Genomic DNA, 19,991 nt, shown 5'->3' with positions numbered 1-19,991 from the left:
GACCGGCAGACGATCCAGTTCCTCTGGAAAAACCAATTTTTATGACTTTGTAACACGAGTCACCCAGATGGATAATGTCAAAAAGGGCCCAGCTGGGAGACCAAGACAAATTTCCGAATGCCAGGACCAGCGGAGCGGCGCAACAAATCATCCATGCGCAATTAGTCGATGTTTGTTCCCCGATATCAAGGGGTGGTAAATAGTGACCCTGGAGCCATTCAGTGGCCACAAGCCGTTCACGACATTCCATGGTCATCGGGATGTTTGGCTTATTATGCACCGCTGATGTATTGATGTTGCATATCCAATGACAGTGGATGCAATTCTCTCGTTTTTTTTTCATTCCACAAATGTAAGCTCGGTTCCCTATTGCAGAAGTAGGCATGTGATTTCCCGGTCTGTGGATTGTGGCTGTTTCTTCGTCTAGACACTTTTGAGGCCAAAATTTATATGCATTGCAAAACAAGATCGACAATAGCGAAGAATGCATCTCGGTCAGCAGTTTCTTTACCAAGTCCCAGGCCAACAACGAGCAGTCTGCTTTCGGTGGGTGTCTTCGTAGCAATGGCAGTTGCAATTTGACGAGCGAGGAGCTGGCCAGTGATGTCTTGTCCAGTCGAGTGGCCACCCAGTAATGTTGTCGAGGTCAAATTCTTAAATGGTAAGAGGTTATCCTCCCCTTCAGGCATAGTGTGCATACCCTCAGTACCAGGATTCAGATTCTCCATTGGTACATGTAGCTGTAAAATGTTTAGCAAAGCTCAGATCAATATCAGAAACAACGTACCCAATGTGCTAGTCGACCTCCCTGTGAGATTGTGACCATGACTTTATCGCTGAAGCTCATTGTCATGACATCTGTTTGGACCCCGTTTACCAACCCCGCAACCTGTTTTGTGGCCGCTGGGAAAGGTAGCACGAGGGATTCTTGCAAGGCGTTGATGTCAAATGAAGCAGCCATAATGCAGATGTTCCGCGGCAATTTCTATTATGCAAAATCAAAAGGTGATAGAGAGCGTTTTGTTCAACCGATGTCTATTGGCTTCGAAGGCGGTCAGTTGCTTCCCCACAGCTTATCGGGCAGTATTACACCGCCTCGATTTTTTTCCAGCAGCGAAGAACAATTGAATCGCAGATCTCGATTTTCAAGCGATTCTTTTTTTTCAGTCGTGGCTGTGGTAATTCAGTATGCCGCCCAAGTTTACGCCACGTCTGCGAAAGCAGAGGCACCGGCAAGCCCAGGCCAATGAGCAGGCCGACACCAACGCTGCACAGCTCGAACCCGTCTCCAAGGACGTGAAAGAGGCACGACGACAGAAGTTGCAGGAAGAATTACGGGATCAGCATACCCACGTGTCTGCAAAGAAACAAAAGCGTCTCGATAAGTACATTGTATGTGAGCCGCTCGCATTGGAAGAATAGCTCTAACATTCCACAGGAAAACAAACTTCGAAAGGAAGAGAACATTGAGTTGTTGAAGAAACTCGCCCAATCCTCAGTCGACACATCCTCCTTGCAAAGTTCCAGGGATCTGGGTAAGCGCAAGAGACAGGAAGACGAATCACTCCTACCGAAGCTTGGTCAAGCAGCGAAACGCGATACTCCCGCCGATCTCTCCGGAGATGAGACCGACGACTCAGATGTCCATCTGAAAGTATCCGATCCTGCGACAGATCCCGTGGTTGAATCAAAGACACAACCTGATGCTGCTCTTGGTAGTGGATTGAAGCGGCCACTTGAGCTTGGTCCCGATGGGTTCCCGGTACTCAAGAAGCGCAAGCGTGCGCCGAAGAAGAAGCCCGCACCTAAGCCTGTAACAGAGGCTGCATGGGAGGGCTTTGATTCCGATGAGGATGAGGACGAGGAGGACGAGGAGGAGGAAGATCTAAGCGACAAGGACGAGGCCGACTCCGACAGTGATATCGAGGGCTCTGACGAAGACGAAGAGGGTACTTCCTCCGAGGGTTCTCCAGACGATGAAGATGACTCTGAAGACGAAGAGGACGAGGATGAGGATGAGGATATGGATGATTCTGTAAAGATTCAACCTCGCCAGTCGGCCTTCAAGACATGGGCCGTTCAACAAATCAACGAAGTAGTAGGGTTCCAACCGAACAACGGCGAAGCCATCTCCCAGCAAGAGCAGGTATTCGACCCATCCAAATTGCCGCAAAAGGTCAATGAAGAGGAGCCTCTTCCCCGAGAGCTTCAAGTCACCCATGGCGACCCCAACCGCAAGGCATACAGTGTACCCGTGGAACGCTCAGAGGAGATTCAAGCTGCTCGTCTTGGTCTGCCTGTCGTTGGCGAGGAACAGAAGATCATGGAAGCTATCCACAACAATTCCACCGTTGTCATCTGGGGTGCCACTGGTAGCGGAAAGACAACCCAGCTTCCCCAGTTCCTCTTCGAGTCTGGATTCGGTAGTCCAGACAGCCCAAACCCCGGTCTGATTGGTGTCACGCAGCCTCGTCGAGTTGCCGCCGTGAGTATGGCAAACCGTGTGTCCCAGGAATTGGGTCAGCATGGCGACAAGGTCTCATATCAAATTCGATTTGAGAGTACAGCAAACAAGAAGACTGCTATAAAGTTTATGACTGACGGTATTTTGCTACGAGAGATTGCGGATGACTTTGCTCTCCGCAAATACTCCATTATCCTCATTGATGAGGCCCACGAGCGAAGCGTCAACACCGATATTCTGATCGGAATGGTCAGTCGTATCGTTGATCTACGCAAGTCATTGAGCGAGGAGGATCCGTCCGTCAAGCCTTTGAAGGTCGTCATCATGTCAGCTACCCTGCGTATCTCCGATTTCACCGACAACGCAAGTCTGTTCCGTCATGGAGCACCCCCCTTGGTTCAGGCCGAGGGTCGACAGTACCCTGTCTCCGTGCATTTCTCTCGCCGTACTCAGCGTGATTACGTTGAGGATGCGTTCCGCAAGGTATCCCGTGGACACCGCAAGCTGCCTCCTGGAGGAATGCTAGTGTTTTTAACTGGACAAAATGAGATTCGCCAGCTTTCCAAAAGGTTGAAGCAGACTTTCAAGCCAACACAGCGGGAAGACACTACGCAAGCTAGGGTGCAGCTCTCAGCCAATGAGGCGCCTCTGGAAGCTGAAGATCTGGAGCTGGGCGAGACAGAGATGGACAATGCCGGCGTCGACGATTATGACAGCGATATTGAAATCACAGGCCTGGATGATGAAGAAGAAGATGATGGCTTCGACCTCGGTGAAGATGCTATGGACTCTTCAACACGCGTCCACGTCTTGCCTCTCTACTCCCAACTCCCTACAAAGGAACAGATGAAGGTCTTCGAGGCGCCACCGGAGAACTCCCGTCTCATCATCCTCGCAACCAACGTTGCTGAAACCTCCCTGACCATCCCCGGTATTAAGTATGTCTTTGACTGTGGCCGTGCCAAAGAGAAGCAATTCGATCTGTTCACGGGTGTGCAGAGTTTCCAGATTGGCTGGATCAGCAAGGCCAGCGCAAACCAGCGAGCCGGTCGTGCCGGTCGAACAGGCCCAGGTCACTGCTACAGAATGTATTCATCTGCAGTATACGAAGGCGAGTTCGCCGAATATACCGACCCAGAGATCCTGCGCACTCCTATCGAAGGTGTCGTCCTTCAGATGAAGAGCATGGGTCTGCACAACGTCATCAACTTCCCCTTCCCAACACCCCCAAGCCGCCAGGGTCTCGCAAAGGCTGAAAAGCTTCTCAAGAACCTAGGCGCTCTCTCAGCCGACGGCCAAGTCACCCCAATCGGCCGCCGCCTCTCAACATACCCGCTTTCCCCACGGTTCAGTAAGATGCTCCATATCGGCCACCAACACGGCTGCATGCCCTACGTGATAGCTCTAGTGGCAGCCCTGGCAGTGGGCGACCTCTTCGTTCCACAAAATCAACTGGACCCGAACCCCCCAGTTGCTAAAAAGTCCAAAGCCGACGACTCCGACTCCGACTCTGACGTCGAAAAGAAACACATCTACACAAACGCAGACCGTCTTGAAGACACGGAACGCGAGCAGCGCACAAAAGCCCACGCCCGCGCCCACCGTCTCTTCTCCAAACACGATGACACATCCGACGCTCTCAAGGCCTTAAGCGCAATCTGCGCCTACGCCTACGCTGCAGACGGCGAAGCCTTCAGCGAGCAGATGTTCCTTCGCGGCAAGGCCTTCAAGGAAGCAACCCAGCTCCGCCGCCAACTGACAGATATTGTGCGCTCCAATAACCCAGGCCAAGTCCCCGAGTACAAAGCCCGTCTGCCAGAACCATCCGCCAAGCAAATCAAGGCACTCAAGCAAATTGTCACGGCTGGATTCATCGATCAAGTCGCTATCCGTGCTGATCTGGCACCCGTTCCGCCGGAGAACCAGCGTGCATCCCGTCGCGCCATTGACGTGCCGTATCTGACTCTGTTCCGCTCGCGTGATGGGAATGGACATCAGGAGCTAGCTGAGCGAGCTGTTTATGTGCATCCATCTTCTCTGCTGGCCAAGCTTTCGCCGAAGGAGATGCCCCAGTATATCATCTACTCGCATCTGCAGCAGTCGTCTGCGGCGTTGGTTACGGATTCCTTGCCGAAGATTCGCATGTTCCCGCTTGTTGTTCCGAGTGGACTTCAACTTGCTGCTATTGCACACGATACCCCGCTTATTGAGTATGGCAAGCCAATTGGCAAGGCTGATTCTATGGATGGCGTTCCACCTAGACGGTCTTGCTGGGTTGTTCCTTCGCTTGTTGGAGATTCCGGCAGTACGGGTTGGCCTTTGCCTGCTAAGAAGGTTGTGCAGAAGAAGGACCCGAAGGCTGGGTGGGTGATTGAGAAGTTTGTCGCATGATACAAGTCTGTCCTGTTTTGTTTGGTGTATATTATATATGAGATGAGACTATGATATCCCGTTGTTCTTTTTTCGTCATTACTTGCAACCTGCACATAAATTAGCAGATAAAAATGGATACAAGAATGAGAAAAAGGAAGAAGTATGAACACCATTGAGTCATTTAGCCTATCAATTTAACACCAGGCGCCCAAGACACCAACCCCATAGAAAAAAGAATGCAAATGCGTCGTATCACACCAGAGATCAACTCAAATCACTCAATCCCTCTCCCTCCTCCTCTCCCTCCCCTCGCGATTACCCCAGGAATCTCTCGAACTAGAAATCTCCCCAGTCTCCCGATCCTCCCGAAGTCCAAATGCCCTCCGCAACCGATCCGTCTCCTCAATCTTAGCTTCAGCAAGCTCATGAACCTGATAAGACTTAAGCTGCCTCTTATCCCGGCCTCCAGCGGCAGGCTTCTTGAACACGCCCGTGCCACCACCATCAAGCTCGCCCTCGAGTTCCTTGAGTAACCTCACACGAAGAATTTCGCACCGAGCATCGATTTCCTCTTCGCTTAGGACCTTTTCGACATCTTCATCTTCGCCCTCTTCCTTATCATCGCCCTCGGCATTCTTCTCCTTCTTGGAGCTCATCTTTGACTTCGATTTGCTGTTCTTGGCTTGTTCCTCTTCAATTCTCTCGTTCTCCTCTTCGAGCCGATCCCTCTCTTCCATCACGCGCACTTCAATGGCCCGCTTCCGGTCATGTTCGAGGATCTGCTTGTCTGGGAGACGTTGCTTGAAGGGCCGGTCCATTGGGCTGCTGCCGTTTGCGCCGCTGACGGGTGGGTAGGGTGCGCCATAGCCTGTGTTGCGGGGTTTGATGAATGCGCTGTTCTTTTGGACGTATCCTGAGGTACCACTTCCTCTTGGGGTGGTGAGGCCGACATTTGAGGACATTTTGAAGGCCTTTGGGGTTTGGTTGGGGTTTTAGTTGGTGGATGTGAAAGGCGAAGAGGTGAGTTGTATGTTTTTGTAAATGGTTGCGGGCCACGCAGATATCTTTATTCTCTGGGGTGGTGGAATGCGCTCTGGGGTGGTGCGCAAAAGATGCGAAGGAGTTTTTAGTTGGAGGGTAACTTAGCTGCGGGAGATGTTTGAGGTCAGAATGCGCGATTGTTCGTATCAGTCACGTGAAGATAAGGATATTTCACGCCGAGGGTTTATACTGTATGCCATTCGGGTTAGACGGACAAATGATAGGAATTACAGCCAATTGGTCGATCATATAAGTTCTACTCGCATTCCTATTACTTCGATCTATTGAACGTGGTTGTAAGGATAACCAAGGAACCCCCTAGCAAAAAGTAGATAAGATAATGTCGTAATGCATTGGTAACAGAGCCATGAGCAAGGGGAACGGGGGATTTGATTGGAGGAAGACAAAAACAGGGTAGGGCGAGGAAGAAGATATCAACATGGCAAAGTGGCAACAAACGTATCAAGTGACACTTCATCTTTGGAACATATGTCGCGAGACTGTATAGCCTGCCTGAAGCAAACGAGGCAGGCTCACATGGACAGGCGGATGGTGTACGAGTCGAAGACAGGCAAGTCGAGGAAGATCGAAATGCACTGGTTGTCGCAACCTCATTTTTCGATGGTGATGTTCAAATGAAAACACATAACCGACGAGATGGACCCTGGATATGGTTTAAGTGTAGATAGAACTGACTAGGTGTGCTGCGGGTTGTTGTGCCAGATGATGAATAGATAAAATCTTCTCGTATTTGAATGCAAGAAATCGTACCAGGATCAAACGTGTTGATTTGGTGAATGTGTCTGATTGAGATTCCAGATAAGTTCCCCCCGTGCCTTGAAACCATGACATGAAACCCAGACCGTGACCCGTAGTGATAGAATAATAAGGAAAGAAATGAGACAAACAAAGTAGACAAGACGAGAAAAACAAGACGCCATTTCATAGATTTGATCAGATCTGATCCTTGGACCAGCATAGACAGCTAAGGCATTGACAAGATGGGTGGCGAAGCACCGTCGTAAGAGTAAATGAACAGTTCAAGAAAGGACATGGAAAGGAAGAAGGGTGGAAATAAGACATAGGAATCCACAGATCCGAGATCGACAAGAAACAGGAAGTAAAAACAAATTCCAGGCCTATTGTTGCGCCGACAAGCCATGTTGATAAGGGAAGAATCACATAAGACGTTGGTGAGATATATCCGCGCCGGATTCCCCTGTATGTATACGCTCCATATTAGATAAAGAACAAGAATGTTGACTCGGCTCCGATCAGATCCGGATTAGAAATATTATGTTGAGCGAGCAAGTGGTAATGTGTGCAACGAATTAGTGAGCACTGGTGACATCGACCGGGACGGGAACACCGGTGCTGCCCGTCTCGGGACTGGAAACTGAGGTCACTGTGCTTTTAACGAGACCCTTGGGCTCGAGGGAGCTGTCGACCGTGCTGGGGTCTGTGGGGGGAGGTGTGGGGGGAGCGTTGCCCAAAAAGGCTCGGGGCTGTTCAGCGGGAAGAGAGCGCTTGATGGGTTGAGGAGAAGACTTGTGAGAGTTGGGAGGGGTAGTTGAAGTAGTGTGAGACAGCGGCACGGTCGCAGGGCAGTTCGGGTCAAAAATGAGCTTCTCAATGGCGACAATTTGCTTGCCATAGCTGAACTTCTTGAGCTGGCTGAGCAAAGGCTTGATCTGGTCAATGAGAGCTTCACGCTCGGCCTCCTTCAGTTGACCAAGGACCTTCTCTATAAGGGGGTTAGGAATATGATATAAGGCGGGTTCGAAGGTACTTACGGATAACATAGTTTCCATATTGGTCACGCATGAGACCAAGGAGAGGGCTCTCGCCACGGTCGTTTGGAGATGTCAAGGTAGAGATGATGTGGTGACGTTCATGAGGAGCACCAAACTCGATACTCTTTTCAACGACGTTGCTGGCGAACTTGTGCTTCGAGTAGGCAAGTAGCTGGCCCATGACGATGTCAATCATGCGGGTACGGTCACTCTCATCACCGTTCTCTATGACATGTTGGATTACATAGTTGCCAAACTGGTCAGGGATCAAGTTGGATGTGCAGGCGTGTAGCTCAGCTAGGATCGACTGGCGGTCGACTTCCTCGCAATGCTCCAGCATTCTCTGGATGACGCGGCAACCATATGGGTGGGCGGCGAGACGGTTGACCTGTCCACGGAAAGCGTTGATGATAAACTGGACGTACTGCGAAGGGACACGCTCGATAGCTTTTTGGATGACGTGGTTGCCGTTCTGATCACGCACGCACTTGAGGACGTGGTTCTCCAATTCTTTCACCATAGCGGATTGCTGATCGGTAAGAATGTGCTCCAGCGCCTTCTGCACAACGCGGCATCCATACATTTGGGTAGACAAAGCTAGGACGTGGCCGCGCATCTGGTTAGCAAGTATCTTCTTTTGGCTTTGGTTGCCATGCTCAAACAACTTCTGAACCACGTAGTTGCCGAAGACATCAGTCATCAACTGGAGGCAATTGGGCTGAATCTCGCGGAAAACCTGCTCTTTCTCGTCACTGTTGGCGGTCTCGAGCTTTTGCTGGATGAAGCGGGAGCCGTGCTGATCTCCGCTGAACTCCACAACATGATTATAGATGTCCTTGAGCTCATATCGCTTGTTACCCTTACTGTTGGCGCGGAACTCCTCGAGAAGAGGGCTGCGTACAACCTGGGTAGGGTCATGGTCGCGCTGGGTGCGAGAGACCAAAGCCGTTGCTCCTAGGCCACCGAGGTGAGCCACAGGGTAGAAACCGGACAATGCGTTGAGACGGGCATTCTGGTATCCTTGGAAGTCATAAGCAGGAGGGTATTGCATCCGCTGGCCCGCATTGGCAGAAGCCTGGGCTAACTCCTGATCTTGGAGAGTGCGCAGGCGACGCTCGAAGGCAGCGGCCTGGCTATCAGCGACCCGGCTGCCAGAGTTACGATACTGACCAGTACCATCCACTCCGGCGTAGATTGGGCTTTCCATGCGAGCGTAATCGGAGGGCGAGATAGATCCAGTGTCAGTAGCGCGGGAGCGAGCTTGATAAGCGAGGTGCATCTCTTGAGCGGCTTCAGCGCTGTATGCCAGGCCCTGGTAGGCAGCATCTTCATTATTCTGATACTTTGCGCGAGGGAATGAGCCATCGAATGAGGCGTGGGGGACGTAATTGGGACGCTGGACACCCTGGGCGTAGTTGCTATCATTAATCTGAAGCTTGTTGAATCCAGCGTTCAGGTCCATGGAGCCACCATAACGCCCATCGACACTCTGGTTCTCCGAGTAGAAAGAAGGGTGCGCGGAATGGTTAGGCCTTTGAGCTGCGAATGAGGCGGAGTTGTGAGAAACATGGGAGAGAGTGCTGCGGCCTTGAGGCGGAGAGATAGAGTCCTGAATGCCAGAGCCTAAAGAAGACATTCCCATAGCCGCGGCCATGTCATCCTGGCGGGCACCTTCAATCGAGTTTGGGAATCCAGGCTTGACTGGGAAGGTCGTTCCTACTGGACTTCCACCGAGACCAGTAGAGTTCATCTGTCGTCGACCAGCGAATCCACTGAACGACATGCCATCACCGGAGGGTGACACACCCTCAGAGGAAGTGTTGAGATATGGACGGTGGTTTGCAGCTCCAGCGGATGTACCGATTCCAGTAGTGCGAGGGAGGGCAAAGTAGGAGCTATCACCAGTCTCGTTCATAACAGGTGCGCTGCGATCGTTGGCGCGTGTCTGAATAGGGGAGGTTGCCAGACCACGGTTCTGGAAGGTAGAGTTGTTGTTGTTGCTGTTGACAGTGCTCCAGGGGAGATTGGCGCGTCCCGACCACCCGTCGGACTCTGAAGTAGATAGCAAAGAGCCCGAACCTGACTTTCCTTCAAAGGCAGCCTCGCCGATGTGTTGATCTACCACCAATCAGTATAAGCTTTCACCACGACCGACAATCACTTACCGTCTCCGAATCCGCCTAGGTTCGAGTCACCCCAGATGTTGTATTTTCCGGCGGCGAAGCTCTTGCTGACGTTGTTGTGAGACCCGCGGTTGCGGTCATTCATCCCTGATGAACTCATGTTGGTTCCCCGACTTGAGCGTGCCTGCACCGACGTTATTATTTATCCATTGGTTCCTCAGTCGCATCGCACTCACGTTATGTACGCTGGTTGCATTGGCGGCCATCGTAGAAGCCATTCCAGGTAATTTGCGACCGGCGATAGACAGTCGATGTGTGCTCGGATTACGAGCGAGTATTTGCAGAAGGATCGAGCGGGTCTGTTTTCAAATCACAGAGTTTATCGAAGGACCAAACAGTTCTTGGCCAGTATTTGCAAGCGGGCACCAGGCACCAGAAACGGGCGTACACGAAGAATATAAGACTGTGAAAAAAGAGTGACCCTTGTTAGCCAGTGATAAGACGAGGTTGAGTTGAGAAGCCAGGTCTGATCCAGGTGTGAAGGTGTCAGGGCAGATAGGGTGAACAGGGACTCACCAAAGGAGGGGACGAAGGGTGGAAATAACGCGAGATAGCGAGAGAGAGAGAGAGAGACAGAGGCCTTGAATCTTCACGAACCCAAGGACATGTACAGATTATACAGGGATCACGAAGAAGGGAGACGGAAGGGAGGAGGAGCGAGGCGAGAAATGCTGAAGGTGGCAGAAAAGGTCGGGGACAGCAGATGCAAGGTGACAAAGAATTGGAACGATATTATCACCCTTTCTGTTTGTCGCTGCAGCAGTGTGGGGAGGGGCCAGAGTTGGCAGCCGGAGGGTTCTGAAGGAGGCGTCGCGACGTTACTCTGCTCCGTGCATGCTCCAGGAATCTCCCAGTGTGCAGATCGTCGTATGGCGATCCCCGAGAATGGCGTTGGGGCCCTGATAGGCAAGGGGGATGTAGTAAGTGGAATGCGCTTTTGATGAAACTGCCAGAATCTAGTGGGTCGACTGATGAGAATGTGGAAGAGAGGGCATTAATGGTAGCTGTCACACAAGCTGACAACCCAAGCAAGTAAATGGAAAGGCCTTGTTCTGGGAGGGGGGAGGGAGGGGGATGTGAGAACAAGTACAAAGAGAGAATAAAAAAGAAGAGAAGCAAAGGGGGAAAGAAGAAAGAGGAAAATGCGATAGATAGAAAAGAAAAATGATGCGAGTTTGAACGAAGATCAGCCGCTGTATTGCCCGTAATACCATGACGATGAAGAAGGGCGATCCTGGCTGATGGTGGAGGTACCTCTACTACACGCAAATTACTATGCGTGAAGAAGTATCCTTCCCACTTACAATACATGGCTTGCGTTTCTGACGGTCACCGCGATCTCCCTCCCGGCGCTTCTTTTTCTTAGCCCCTCTCCGCTACGATGCATTTCTCTCAATTCGCCGATTATAGTTGCAGAAGAGCTGGTTAGAGCAATTCTTCCATGGGTAACCATCTAGCATCACCGACCAACCCTGGCACCCGTTCTTCATAGGATCCAGGGACACCAATGTATACCTAGGTTGAGCGAGAAACCCTGAAGTCACCGCGAAGTGAATATCGGCCAGGAGTTCCTACCCAGTTCCTCCCTGAGATGACCATGGACGAGAGATCCAGGGTTATAGACCTGCCGAACAAGCCGATTTCCCCCCTCCTCCGGTGTCGACAGCAGAGAAGCTTTATAGTTCTCGGCAATCAATTGGGCCCGAAAGCTGGGGCCCACTGGACCCTCCTAAGTGACGCTTAACTGGTTTAACTTGTTCTTATATTATCTTCACCTTTCCAGTGAGGGGTGGAGTTCCATCGACCGTCAATGCATGTGCATTCGATTATTCAGATGCTGTGATGCTCCAATGCTATATATACTCGGTTTCCCCTTCAACATCCGTCTCAATAGTCTACTGTGATATACTCTGTAAGAATCAATTCAAATCAGAAACCGGTTTGAGAGACTTTGATAGACTCGCCCAGCCCCTTGCTTCACTTCATCACACTGACCCTTGGTCCCAAAGGGGCATTGGCATCTCACCCTCTACAGCAGAAGCATCCCTCTGGCTCTGGCTGGCATCTGCCATGGTATCTGCCATGTCTCGGTATCCGCGGCTTTACCTCTCCAGGGCTGGTGTCTGGTATGGAGCATGTTCGAAACAGTTATGGCCGTGTAATCCCAGGCCACTTTAAAAGGCCGAGACAGGGGAGTCTCATCCTTGCACAGGGGTCACACAGGTCGAGTGTCAGACCATTACTCGCATTTGGATTTCCCCGGATCTTTGGCTTGCCTTGCGTCCGATTGCCGCTAAATCGTTGCGATCCCTTGGGCTTCGTTTTTTTTCCCCCGATATTCCCGGCCTTTTCTCCGGGATTGTGATAGGTCACATTTGGTAGAGTGTGTTGGCCTCTTGACCGTATTATAAGGCCGGCACTGTGGGACAGGTCATTGTTGACAAATGGACATGGTGGCGCATGGAGTTGGTTGGGTTTGAGATTGTAAGTGTCAGGTCTTGGCTGACTCCTGTACCGTAGGGTCGAGTAAACTCTAGATTGGGATTTGATTTCATATTGGCTCTGGAGATGTATGATGATTGGCACGACCTACTACAATATTAGGCTCTCGTTTAACTTAATCATCGACTCTAGTAAAGACATCACAAATACTGACTCTTCTCTGGTTCCAAAGTAGACAGTACTGTACCAGTCCAGAACAGGCAGTCGATCATGCGGTCGGGCAAGAAAGTGTTTCAAGATACACAGCCCCATTGAGACCACAGCTACTGACACTGATGGTCATAGATTTCCAGGTGAACTGTACAAGATACGTGGCGGAAGTAGTTGGGTGGGGAGTAGTATAGCTCAGCCGTAGCCCATTTCCCCAACAGAATAACACACATTACTATATACAAATTACCAAACTGTACAACAATCTGTTGATGGTGTGTCTATTATATACTTGCTACTTACTTTTCTATTTAATCCGGGTGACTGTATGCTAGTGCGGTGAGTTGCCGATGTGGCGGTCAACCCATGCGAGATGGGTACATGCAGTTGACTGATTGATACATCCAGCATGTGGCAAACACAGTCGAAACAGATCCTGCAGATCAGATGGATGTGTCTGGATATGCTTAGTTTAGGTGGTAGACTATTGATTCCCAGCTGTTCGAGTCGACTGTGTATGTTGATGATGGAGGTTGGTTCAAGTATATATTCGGCATCCCCCACGCCTTACAACTTCACACATCAAATCACTTTCTTCAAATCTAAACCTAGACTGTGCTTTTTATTGTGCGGAAAAACTTGACACACAATGACTAAATCCTACCAGCTTGCATCTGGTTGCCTATGTGGCTTTGATGGACACATGTACACTGTACGCTCCTTAAGCGCGCACTTAGGCTTCAAGTGTAACACATCTTCCTCCCCTCCCACTGTCGACGTTCATCTTACCCCGAACTATTAACCCCAGTTTTCATCTGGAATTGTTTATTTTCGACACTTTAGGGTTGTTTATTTTTCAAGAGCTGACGTCTAGAACCGGAGTGGATTTAATTTCCTATTAGTGATCACTGAGACATTACTGCTTCGAGGTGATAGTGCATTGGCGCCTATTGTGCTACCTGAACCCCGCCATGGTGACAGGGACAGAGTGAAGGTGACGGTAGTCACCACATACACACTATGTGACTGGACCTCAATACGGTATATCAACGCCCGTAACGCCAATGGCAGCGTGTTCGCCATAAGCCGGGGGAAGAACTCAAGGGGGGAAAACAAGGAAAAGCGTCCGTTAAAGGGTCTGATCTCCAGGCACCACACGCTGATTGGCTGACGCCCCCAGCCAAGCCCGTTCGTGGGTGACCAGGCAACGCTAAGCCCCGAACAGCTTAGCACCGCGTTAACAATAGAATTCTAGGTCTCTCTGACCTCTGACCTCTGACCTCCCTTCTCCCCTTTCTGCTTTCCCTTCATTCTCCTCCTCCATTCCTTTCGCAGGTGTCGGCTTCACTCTTTTGGCTCACCTTGCTGTCCACTCTTTACTCAGCTTCATTCGGTGGCATCTAACTTTGTTATTGTCCCCTTCCTCCATTCCCCTGTTTATTCCCCCCCCCCCCCCCCCCGGTTTCAATCCGTGTCATTCGTTAAAACATCGACGATCTTTCCATATCAAACGATTTTCGATCCTCCCATCTGCTATCAGACGCCTATCGTCTATCAACTATCGACAATCAACAATCAACAATCAACAATCAACAATCAACAATTCACAGACAAACTTCGACTTCTGATATCGACATCCGACAAATCCCGCGAAGATGATGAACCTCTTGCCCCGACTCGTCACACGTGATGACAACAATGGTGGACTCTCCAATGCCATGGTCGACCTTCTGATTGCTCTTCTGGTTCTGGTTCTGCTCGCCCTCGCTCTCGTCGGTGGTCTCATGGTCCTTCGCCGCAAGCGCACCGCTCGCAAGGAATCTCTGCTCCCCGTCTACAATGGACAAGCCCCTCCCAACAACCGCCGCTTAACTATTTCCATGAACAAGACCGACTCCGTCTTAGTGTATGATGAGAAACGCAGCCTGATGGATAACTCCGACAGCCCACCACCGAGCCCGGTGCCTGAAATCCGCATAACATTCCCCGAAGAGGAAGATGAGAGTGGCAAGCGCAAGTCTGGCCGCATGGTGGTTGTCCGTATCAGTGACGCCGGCAGCATCGGCCTGGAGCCTTGCCATGACGAGCTCCCACCCTACCAGACCAGCGATGCCGACCGCTTCCAGTCCCTTGACATCGAGCGGATGGGCGGCTTGAAGGAAAAGGAAATGAAGACATACTCTTAGAGGACTGTTGGCCACCCAACTTAGCCACTGAGCTTGCCCGCAGAGCCGCTCACCTCGACTCTTCTTCCACGACTTCCCAAAAGCATGACCACCTCCCCCATCCACATTTCCTCCGATTCTACCCTACATATCTATTCTCCGATTTGGCCTGATGGCTTGCACATATGCGGATTTAGTCTTTGTTTCGACCGGCCTACCCTAGCTGGGACCCATCTTCGCTCCCTCTATGGGTACCTCGGCCCACTGAACAGAAGCTGAATCATTCATAGCGAGAGCCTGCCGGTTTTTTGTGTTTCTCTGTTGTCTGGCGTTTCTTCTTGAGCCTGGTCCCCATGTCCCTTTCACCCCTGTCACGTTCCTAGGGTTCGAAAGACATGCACGAGACATTTCTGTTTTCTTTTCCTTCTCCAACCCCCCTTTTAGGGCAGTCCTAGTTTGTTTCTTTTAGGACGCCCTCTACTTCACTTTTTACCTTCTTATGTGCCCTTTTTTTTCTGGTACTCGGCAGCTGGATAATGTATGTACTTAGTCCTATGTTTTGCCATTGGCAAACTGGCAATATCTTTTTCTGTGTGAATCTTGTGTGTGTAGTTGTATCCACTCGGCGAATCAGAATCGCCGAGTCCGACCTCCCCAACCCGTCCGTTCCGCGACGTCAGGGAATCTCTATTTCTTTTTCCTTTTCCCTTTGGAGCAATTCGCTTAACTGTTCATTCTTGTTCAGCCATGTACATGCTGTAGCTTCACCATCCATAGGGAAACCGTTCCACAGACGAGCACAGAAAGGGGTTCGACCTCCGCAACTATATACCTCTCCGATCCAGAGGCTCGACCTCACTCTACCTATCCTTTCCCCTCCTCGAATGGACTGGACCTGACCCGATCCCCGGCTCAACTCGTGCTTGCGCTGCCTTCGGTTTCCCTGCCCTCGAATCCTTTCTTCGGACACCGTGTCCACCCCTCTCGGACCCCTCAGTCATCTTCCGTGAGACCAGACCGCGACTGGCGCGCCAAACATACCGATTTCAGGCCACCACACGCAAATAATTGTGGGAATGGCTGCAAATACGTCCCCAGGGGTTGTTGGATCGCCCTCGAAGCCCAATGTCTCTAAAAAAGGCCCGAAGAGCTCGACTGCGCAGTCCAATCGCAAACAGACTGATGTGTTAGATCAGAAGGCGCTGGCGCTAGAGGATGAATTTAAGACGAAACATCTCGGTGTGCTGGGAGTTTTGGGTTGGATAATGTGAGTGGGGTATTGCCGGTTTTGATTTCAGGTCCAGCGGAGCTTGAATTTCGAGATTCAAGCTTCGAGACTGGACTAGGTTGAAAAAAATGTCGAGCTGACATTGGGTGTTTACAGGCTTCTACATGTTGCAGGTATATACCTGTTCACAAAGGGATTCCTTCTTACGCGCATGGTTTTGGAGAATAAATCATCATGCGATGTTTTACCCTTCGAAGATGTCCTTGGTCAACCGCAGAGCGCGCTGGGAAATCAGGAGAAGGGTTGTTGGCATGAGAAGACTTTCGATAAGGCTGTCGTTATCATTATTGATGCTCTTCGCTATGATTTCACGGTTCCCTTCGCTTCAAAGGATGAGAGTGAAACTCCTCATCTTTTCCATGATAATATCCCCGTGCTTTATGAGACGGCTGTTCAGAACCCGGCTAATGCTTTCCTTCTCCCTTTCATTGCTGATCCACCGACGACGACACTACAGCGTCTGAAGGGTCTAACTACTGGTACACTTCCTACCTTTATCGACGCGGGTTCCAATTTCGCCGGAACAGCCATTGATGAGGATAATCTCGTTGCTCAACTGCACCATGCTGGGAAGAGCCTCGTCCATCTAGGTGATGATACGTGGCATTCGCTTTTCCCAGGGTACTTCAATGAGAACCTTACCCATGCCTATGACTCGTTCAATGTCTGGGATCTGCACACGGTCGACAATGGCGTCACAGAGCATCTGTTCCCATTGCTTAATCGCGAGAACAGTACCAAGTGGGACGTGATCTTTGGCCATTATCTCGGCGTGGACCACGCTGGTCACCGATACGGTCCTAACCACGCGGCCATGGCATCCAAGCTACAAGAAATGGACCGTGTCATTCGCCAACTCATCGCAGCTCTCGACGATCAGACTCTCCTCGTCGTCATGGGCGACCACGGCATGGATGCCAAGGGTGACCACGGCGGTGAGTCCGATGACGAGGTTGAAGCTGCCTTGTGGATGTACTCCAAGCGCGGTGTCTTCGGACGAACGAGCAAGGATACACTTCTCCCACCCAAGTTCGCACGTGATCGCTTCGTTCCTCAGATCGATCTCGTTCCCACTCTGTCCTTGCTCCTCGGAATGCCTATTCCATTCAACAATTTGGGATCTCCAATCGAAGAGGCTTTCTCTGGTGCTAGCGGTAACAACTGGGCCAACTTGGCTACTGTTAACCGTCTGACCTCCGCTCAGATTAAGAGGTACCAACACCAGTATGGTATTGCCCGGGGTGCTGGTGACGACGAGGAGTCTATGCTGCTTTTCTCTGCTGCCGAGGATGAATGGAAGTCTGCTTCTAAGAGCTTCTCGTCCAAGTCGAGTGCTGCGCGTTCTAGTAATGAACTCTATTGCAAGTATCAGCGCCATACTTTGGATGTCTGCCGTGGCCTGTGGGCTCGCTTTGATGTGCCGAGTATGATTCAGGGCGTTGTGATTCTCTTTGCGGGAATCATTCTGTTGGTTATATACGCACGAGGTCTCAAGATGGATCGGACCCAGCTTACTGCTCGCTTACTTTCACTCGCGGGTGCTGGTGCTGGCGTTGGTGCCATTTCTGGTATCGCTTTGGGATTGGTAGGCTTGACTGAGATGACCGTCATTGATTCTGCTGTCCTTCTGGCAGCCTCTGGAAGTATTATTGGAGCTTTGCCGGCTATTGTCACGAAGCCGGCGAACTTGACTGTGCCTCTTCCCAATGGTATGTGGGGTTGCCTCGCGTTTTTCTTCACTGTTTCTCAGTCTCTTGGATTCGCTTCCAACTCATACACCATCTGGGAAGATGAAATTCTGCTCTTCTTTCTTACCACGTTTGGTGTATGCGCTGGTATCTCCTCCATGCGCCAGAAGCAGACCACCGATCGTGTTCTCGGCGTTTACCACTCTGTCCTCTTCGTGATCCTTGGTCGTGTTGCATCTTTCTCCCGCCTCTGTCGTGAAGAGCAGATGCCCTTCTGCCGCTCGACCTATTACGCCTCTTCAACCAGCTCCATCTCTGCCCCTTGGCAGCTCGCTATTCCTTTCCTGGTCACCCTCTTCCTCCCAAGTGTAGTCCGCTCCTTCTACACCGGCTCGAAGTCCTACGAAGGGGCTGCCTCACTCTGGATCGGCTTCGCCTTCCGCCTAGGCCTCTTCATCACCTCCCTCTTCTGGATGCTTGAAGGCGCCGACGACGGCGAATGGCTCCCTCTCTCCAAAGAAACTCTCAAATCCGTGCGCGTCTTCCTCGCCCAACTTGTCATGGCCCTAGCCTTCGCAGCCGGCACAGGTGCATACCTCTACTCGAAGCCTTGCGTCACCATAAGCGTAACAAAACAACCGGAAGATCCGAATGCCCCCCCAGCCCCCATAATAGCAGGTCAACAGCAAGGCCCCCGAACAACAGTGACAATCCTCGGTTTCGGCAACGTCCACGGAACCCGCTTCTTCTTCCTAGTCATCAACTTTGCACTCGCAACCATCCTTATGCAAAAACCAATGGGCCAGGGCGCCATCGCCCTCCTCCTCTGCCAGATCCTCTCCCTCCTTGAAATCCTGGACACAAACTCCCTGACCATGTCCAACTCCTCCATCGGCCCAATCATTCTCGGCGTCCTGGGCTCCTTTTACTTCTTCAAAACAGGCCACCAGGCTACTCTCAGCTCGATCCAATGGGAAACGGCTTTCATTCCACTTTCCACTATCAAATACCCCTGGTCTCCGCTCCTCGTTGCGCTCAATACCTTCGGTGCTCAAATCTTAGCCGCAATCGCCGTTCCCCTCACCGTCCTCTGGAAACGGCCTTTGCAGACCCATGACCGTGTGCCTGCGTCTGAAACATCCAAGAATCCCGCTACGAGGCTTCTCTCCGATGTCGTTCAGGCTGCTAGTACGCACATCCTCTACCTGGCGACCATTAATCTCGCTACCACTATGTGGGCTGGCCATCTCCGCCGCCATCTCATGCTCTATCGGATCTTCAGTCCGCGGTTCATGATGGGATCGGTAGTGCTGGCGGTTGTGGATGTTGTCCTCATGGTTGTTGCCGTCGGTGGTGTGAGATGGAGTACGCTTAGTGTTGGTGAGGTCTTTGGTTGGTGATCGACCTTCATCTTGATTGAGCCTTTGCATTGGGTGGTTTGGTTTTCTTTTACATTGCTTACCATTGTCATATCATCTCATACTCTGTGATGTCTTCCCTTCTTTTCTTTCTCCTTTTTTGGGCTGATTCGAGTCATTTGATTTGACGCGATCACTCCGTCTCTGTTATGCCGCTTTTGCTTCTGCGCTGTGACTATGTGCACATGCGCTTTTATCGTGTAACACCTCCCCTACCTACTTATTCGTTCCCTTTCCTTCTCACTTTTCTTCTCTTCATCATTTTGTTCTACTATGTGTTGTTACTTATCTTATAGATCTATAACTATAATCTTAGTTTCAAAAGTTATATGTATATCAACTGAGTAGATCTCATGTAGCCTCCTACCTTGTCGTTCTATAGATAACGTTCATTTAACGTGTCCATCCTTGGTATTTCAGGAATGAAAGGGATTGAGCCTTCTAGACTATTCGGGCACTTTGTATGAGCAATTCATGTGTATACTGTGCCAACCCTACATATGTATCACCCACAGCAAAAGCAGATAAATAATAAGAATGAATAGATTCCACAAACTAAAGCCCCATCCGAATCATGATTTCGACAATCTCTAGCAGAGCAGAAATAGAATCGTAGCAGGGGACAGGGACAGAAACAGAGACAAAAGGAAAAAAAAAACAACAACTTTTGGGGCAGAAAAGGGGTATTCACAAATGCGACAATTGTCTGAACATCACGAAAAAACACAAGATGATGTACATGAAGTCGTTTCTGGGGTCATTTTTCATAGGAAGTGGTCTGTCGTTTATTTTTTAGGATAGAATTGGGGAATGGCGAAGAGGGATTAGGAAGGGAAGAAGGGGATGTGGTGAGTGGAGGGTATGAGACTTGAAAAGATTGAAGGAGTGAAAAGGTGGGAAGATAGAGAGAAATTTGATGGTTGTGT

The 19,991-nt window shown here is 50.7% G+C and overlaps 6 protein-coding genes across 6 annotated transcripts; 3 read left to right on the top strand and 3 right to left on the bottom strand.

The window, feature by feature from the left end:
- Nucleotides 1–446: 446 nt before the first annotated feature.
- N7511_006137 (uncharacterized protein) lies at nucleotides 447–961 on the bottom strand (the record flags this gene model as incomplete). The annotated part of the gene is made up of 2 exons (XM_057128514.1): nucleotides 447–740; nucleotides 788–961. 2 exons carry the CDS (start codon nucleotides 959–961, stop codon nucleotides 447–449), a joined length of 468 nt encoding a protein of 155 aa, XP_056983070.1.
- Nucleotides 962–1,188: 227 nt separating this feature from the next.
- Nucleotides 1,189–4,855, top strand: N7511_006136 (ATP-dependent RNA helicase ECM16; the record flags this gene model as incomplete). The annotated part of the gene is made up of 2 exons (XM_057128513.1): nucleotides 1,189–1,392; nucleotides 1,439–4,855. 2 exons carry the CDS (start codon nucleotides 1,189–1,191, stop codon nucleotides 4,853–4,855), a joined length of 3,621 nt encoding a protein of 1,206 aa, XP_056983069.1.
- Nucleotides 4,856–5,115: 260 nt separating this feature from the next.
- On the bottom strand, nucleotides 5,116–5,799 carry cwc21 (U2-type spliceosomal complex subunit CWC21; the record flags this gene model as incomplete). The annotated part of the gene is made up of 1 exon (XM_057128512.1): nucleotides 5,116–5,799. One exon carries the CDS (start codon nucleotides 5,797–5,799, stop codon nucleotides 5,116–5,118), a length of 684 nt encoding a protein of 227 aa, XP_056983068.1.
- A 1,410-nt stretch (nucleotides 5,800–7,209) lies between these two features.
- Nucleotides 7,210–10,072, bottom strand: N7511_006134 (mRNA-binding protein PUF3; the record flags this gene model as incomplete). The annotated part of the gene is made up of 4 exons (XM_057128511.1): nucleotides 7,210–7,622; nucleotides 7,672–9,789; nucleotides 9,837–9,978; nucleotides 10,031–10,072. 4 exons carry the CDS (start codon nucleotides 10,070–10,072, stop codon nucleotides 7,210–7,212), a joined length of 2,715 nt encoding a protein of 904 aa, XP_056983067.1.
- A 4,089-nt stretch (nucleotides 10,073–14,161) lies between these two features.
- Nucleotides 14,162–14,692, top strand: N7511_006133 (uncharacterized protein; the record flags this gene model as incomplete). Its single annotated transcript, XM_057128510.1, has 1 exon — nucleotides 14,162–14,692. One exon carries the CDS (start codon nucleotides 14,162–14,164, stop codon nucleotides 14,690–14,692), a length of 531 nt encoding a protein of 176 aa, XP_056983066.1.
- A 1,055-nt stretch (nucleotides 14,693–15,747) lies between these two features.
- N7511_006132 (mannose-ethanolamine phosphotransferase GPI13) lies at nucleotides 15,748–19,047 on the top strand (the record flags this gene model as incomplete). The annotated part of the gene is made up of 2 exons (XM_057128509.1): nucleotides 15,748–15,938; nucleotides 16,056–19,047. 2 exons carry the CDS (start codon nucleotides 15,748–15,750, stop codon nucleotides 19,045–19,047), a joined length of 3,183 nt encoding a protein of 1,060 aa, XP_056983065.1.
- Between the last annotated feature and the right edge of the window lie 944 nt (nucleotides 19,048–19,991).

This window comes from Penicillium nucicola (assembly GCF_028828085.1).
Source record: "Penicillium nucicola strain IBT 29836 chromosome Unknown utg000006l, whole genome shotgun sequence".
Lineage (NCBI taxonomy): Eukaryota > Fungi > Ascomycota > Eurotiomycetes > Eurotiales > Aspergillaceae > Penicillium > Penicillium nucicola.
This window is presented reverse-complemented; position numbering and strand designations above follow the sequence as displayed.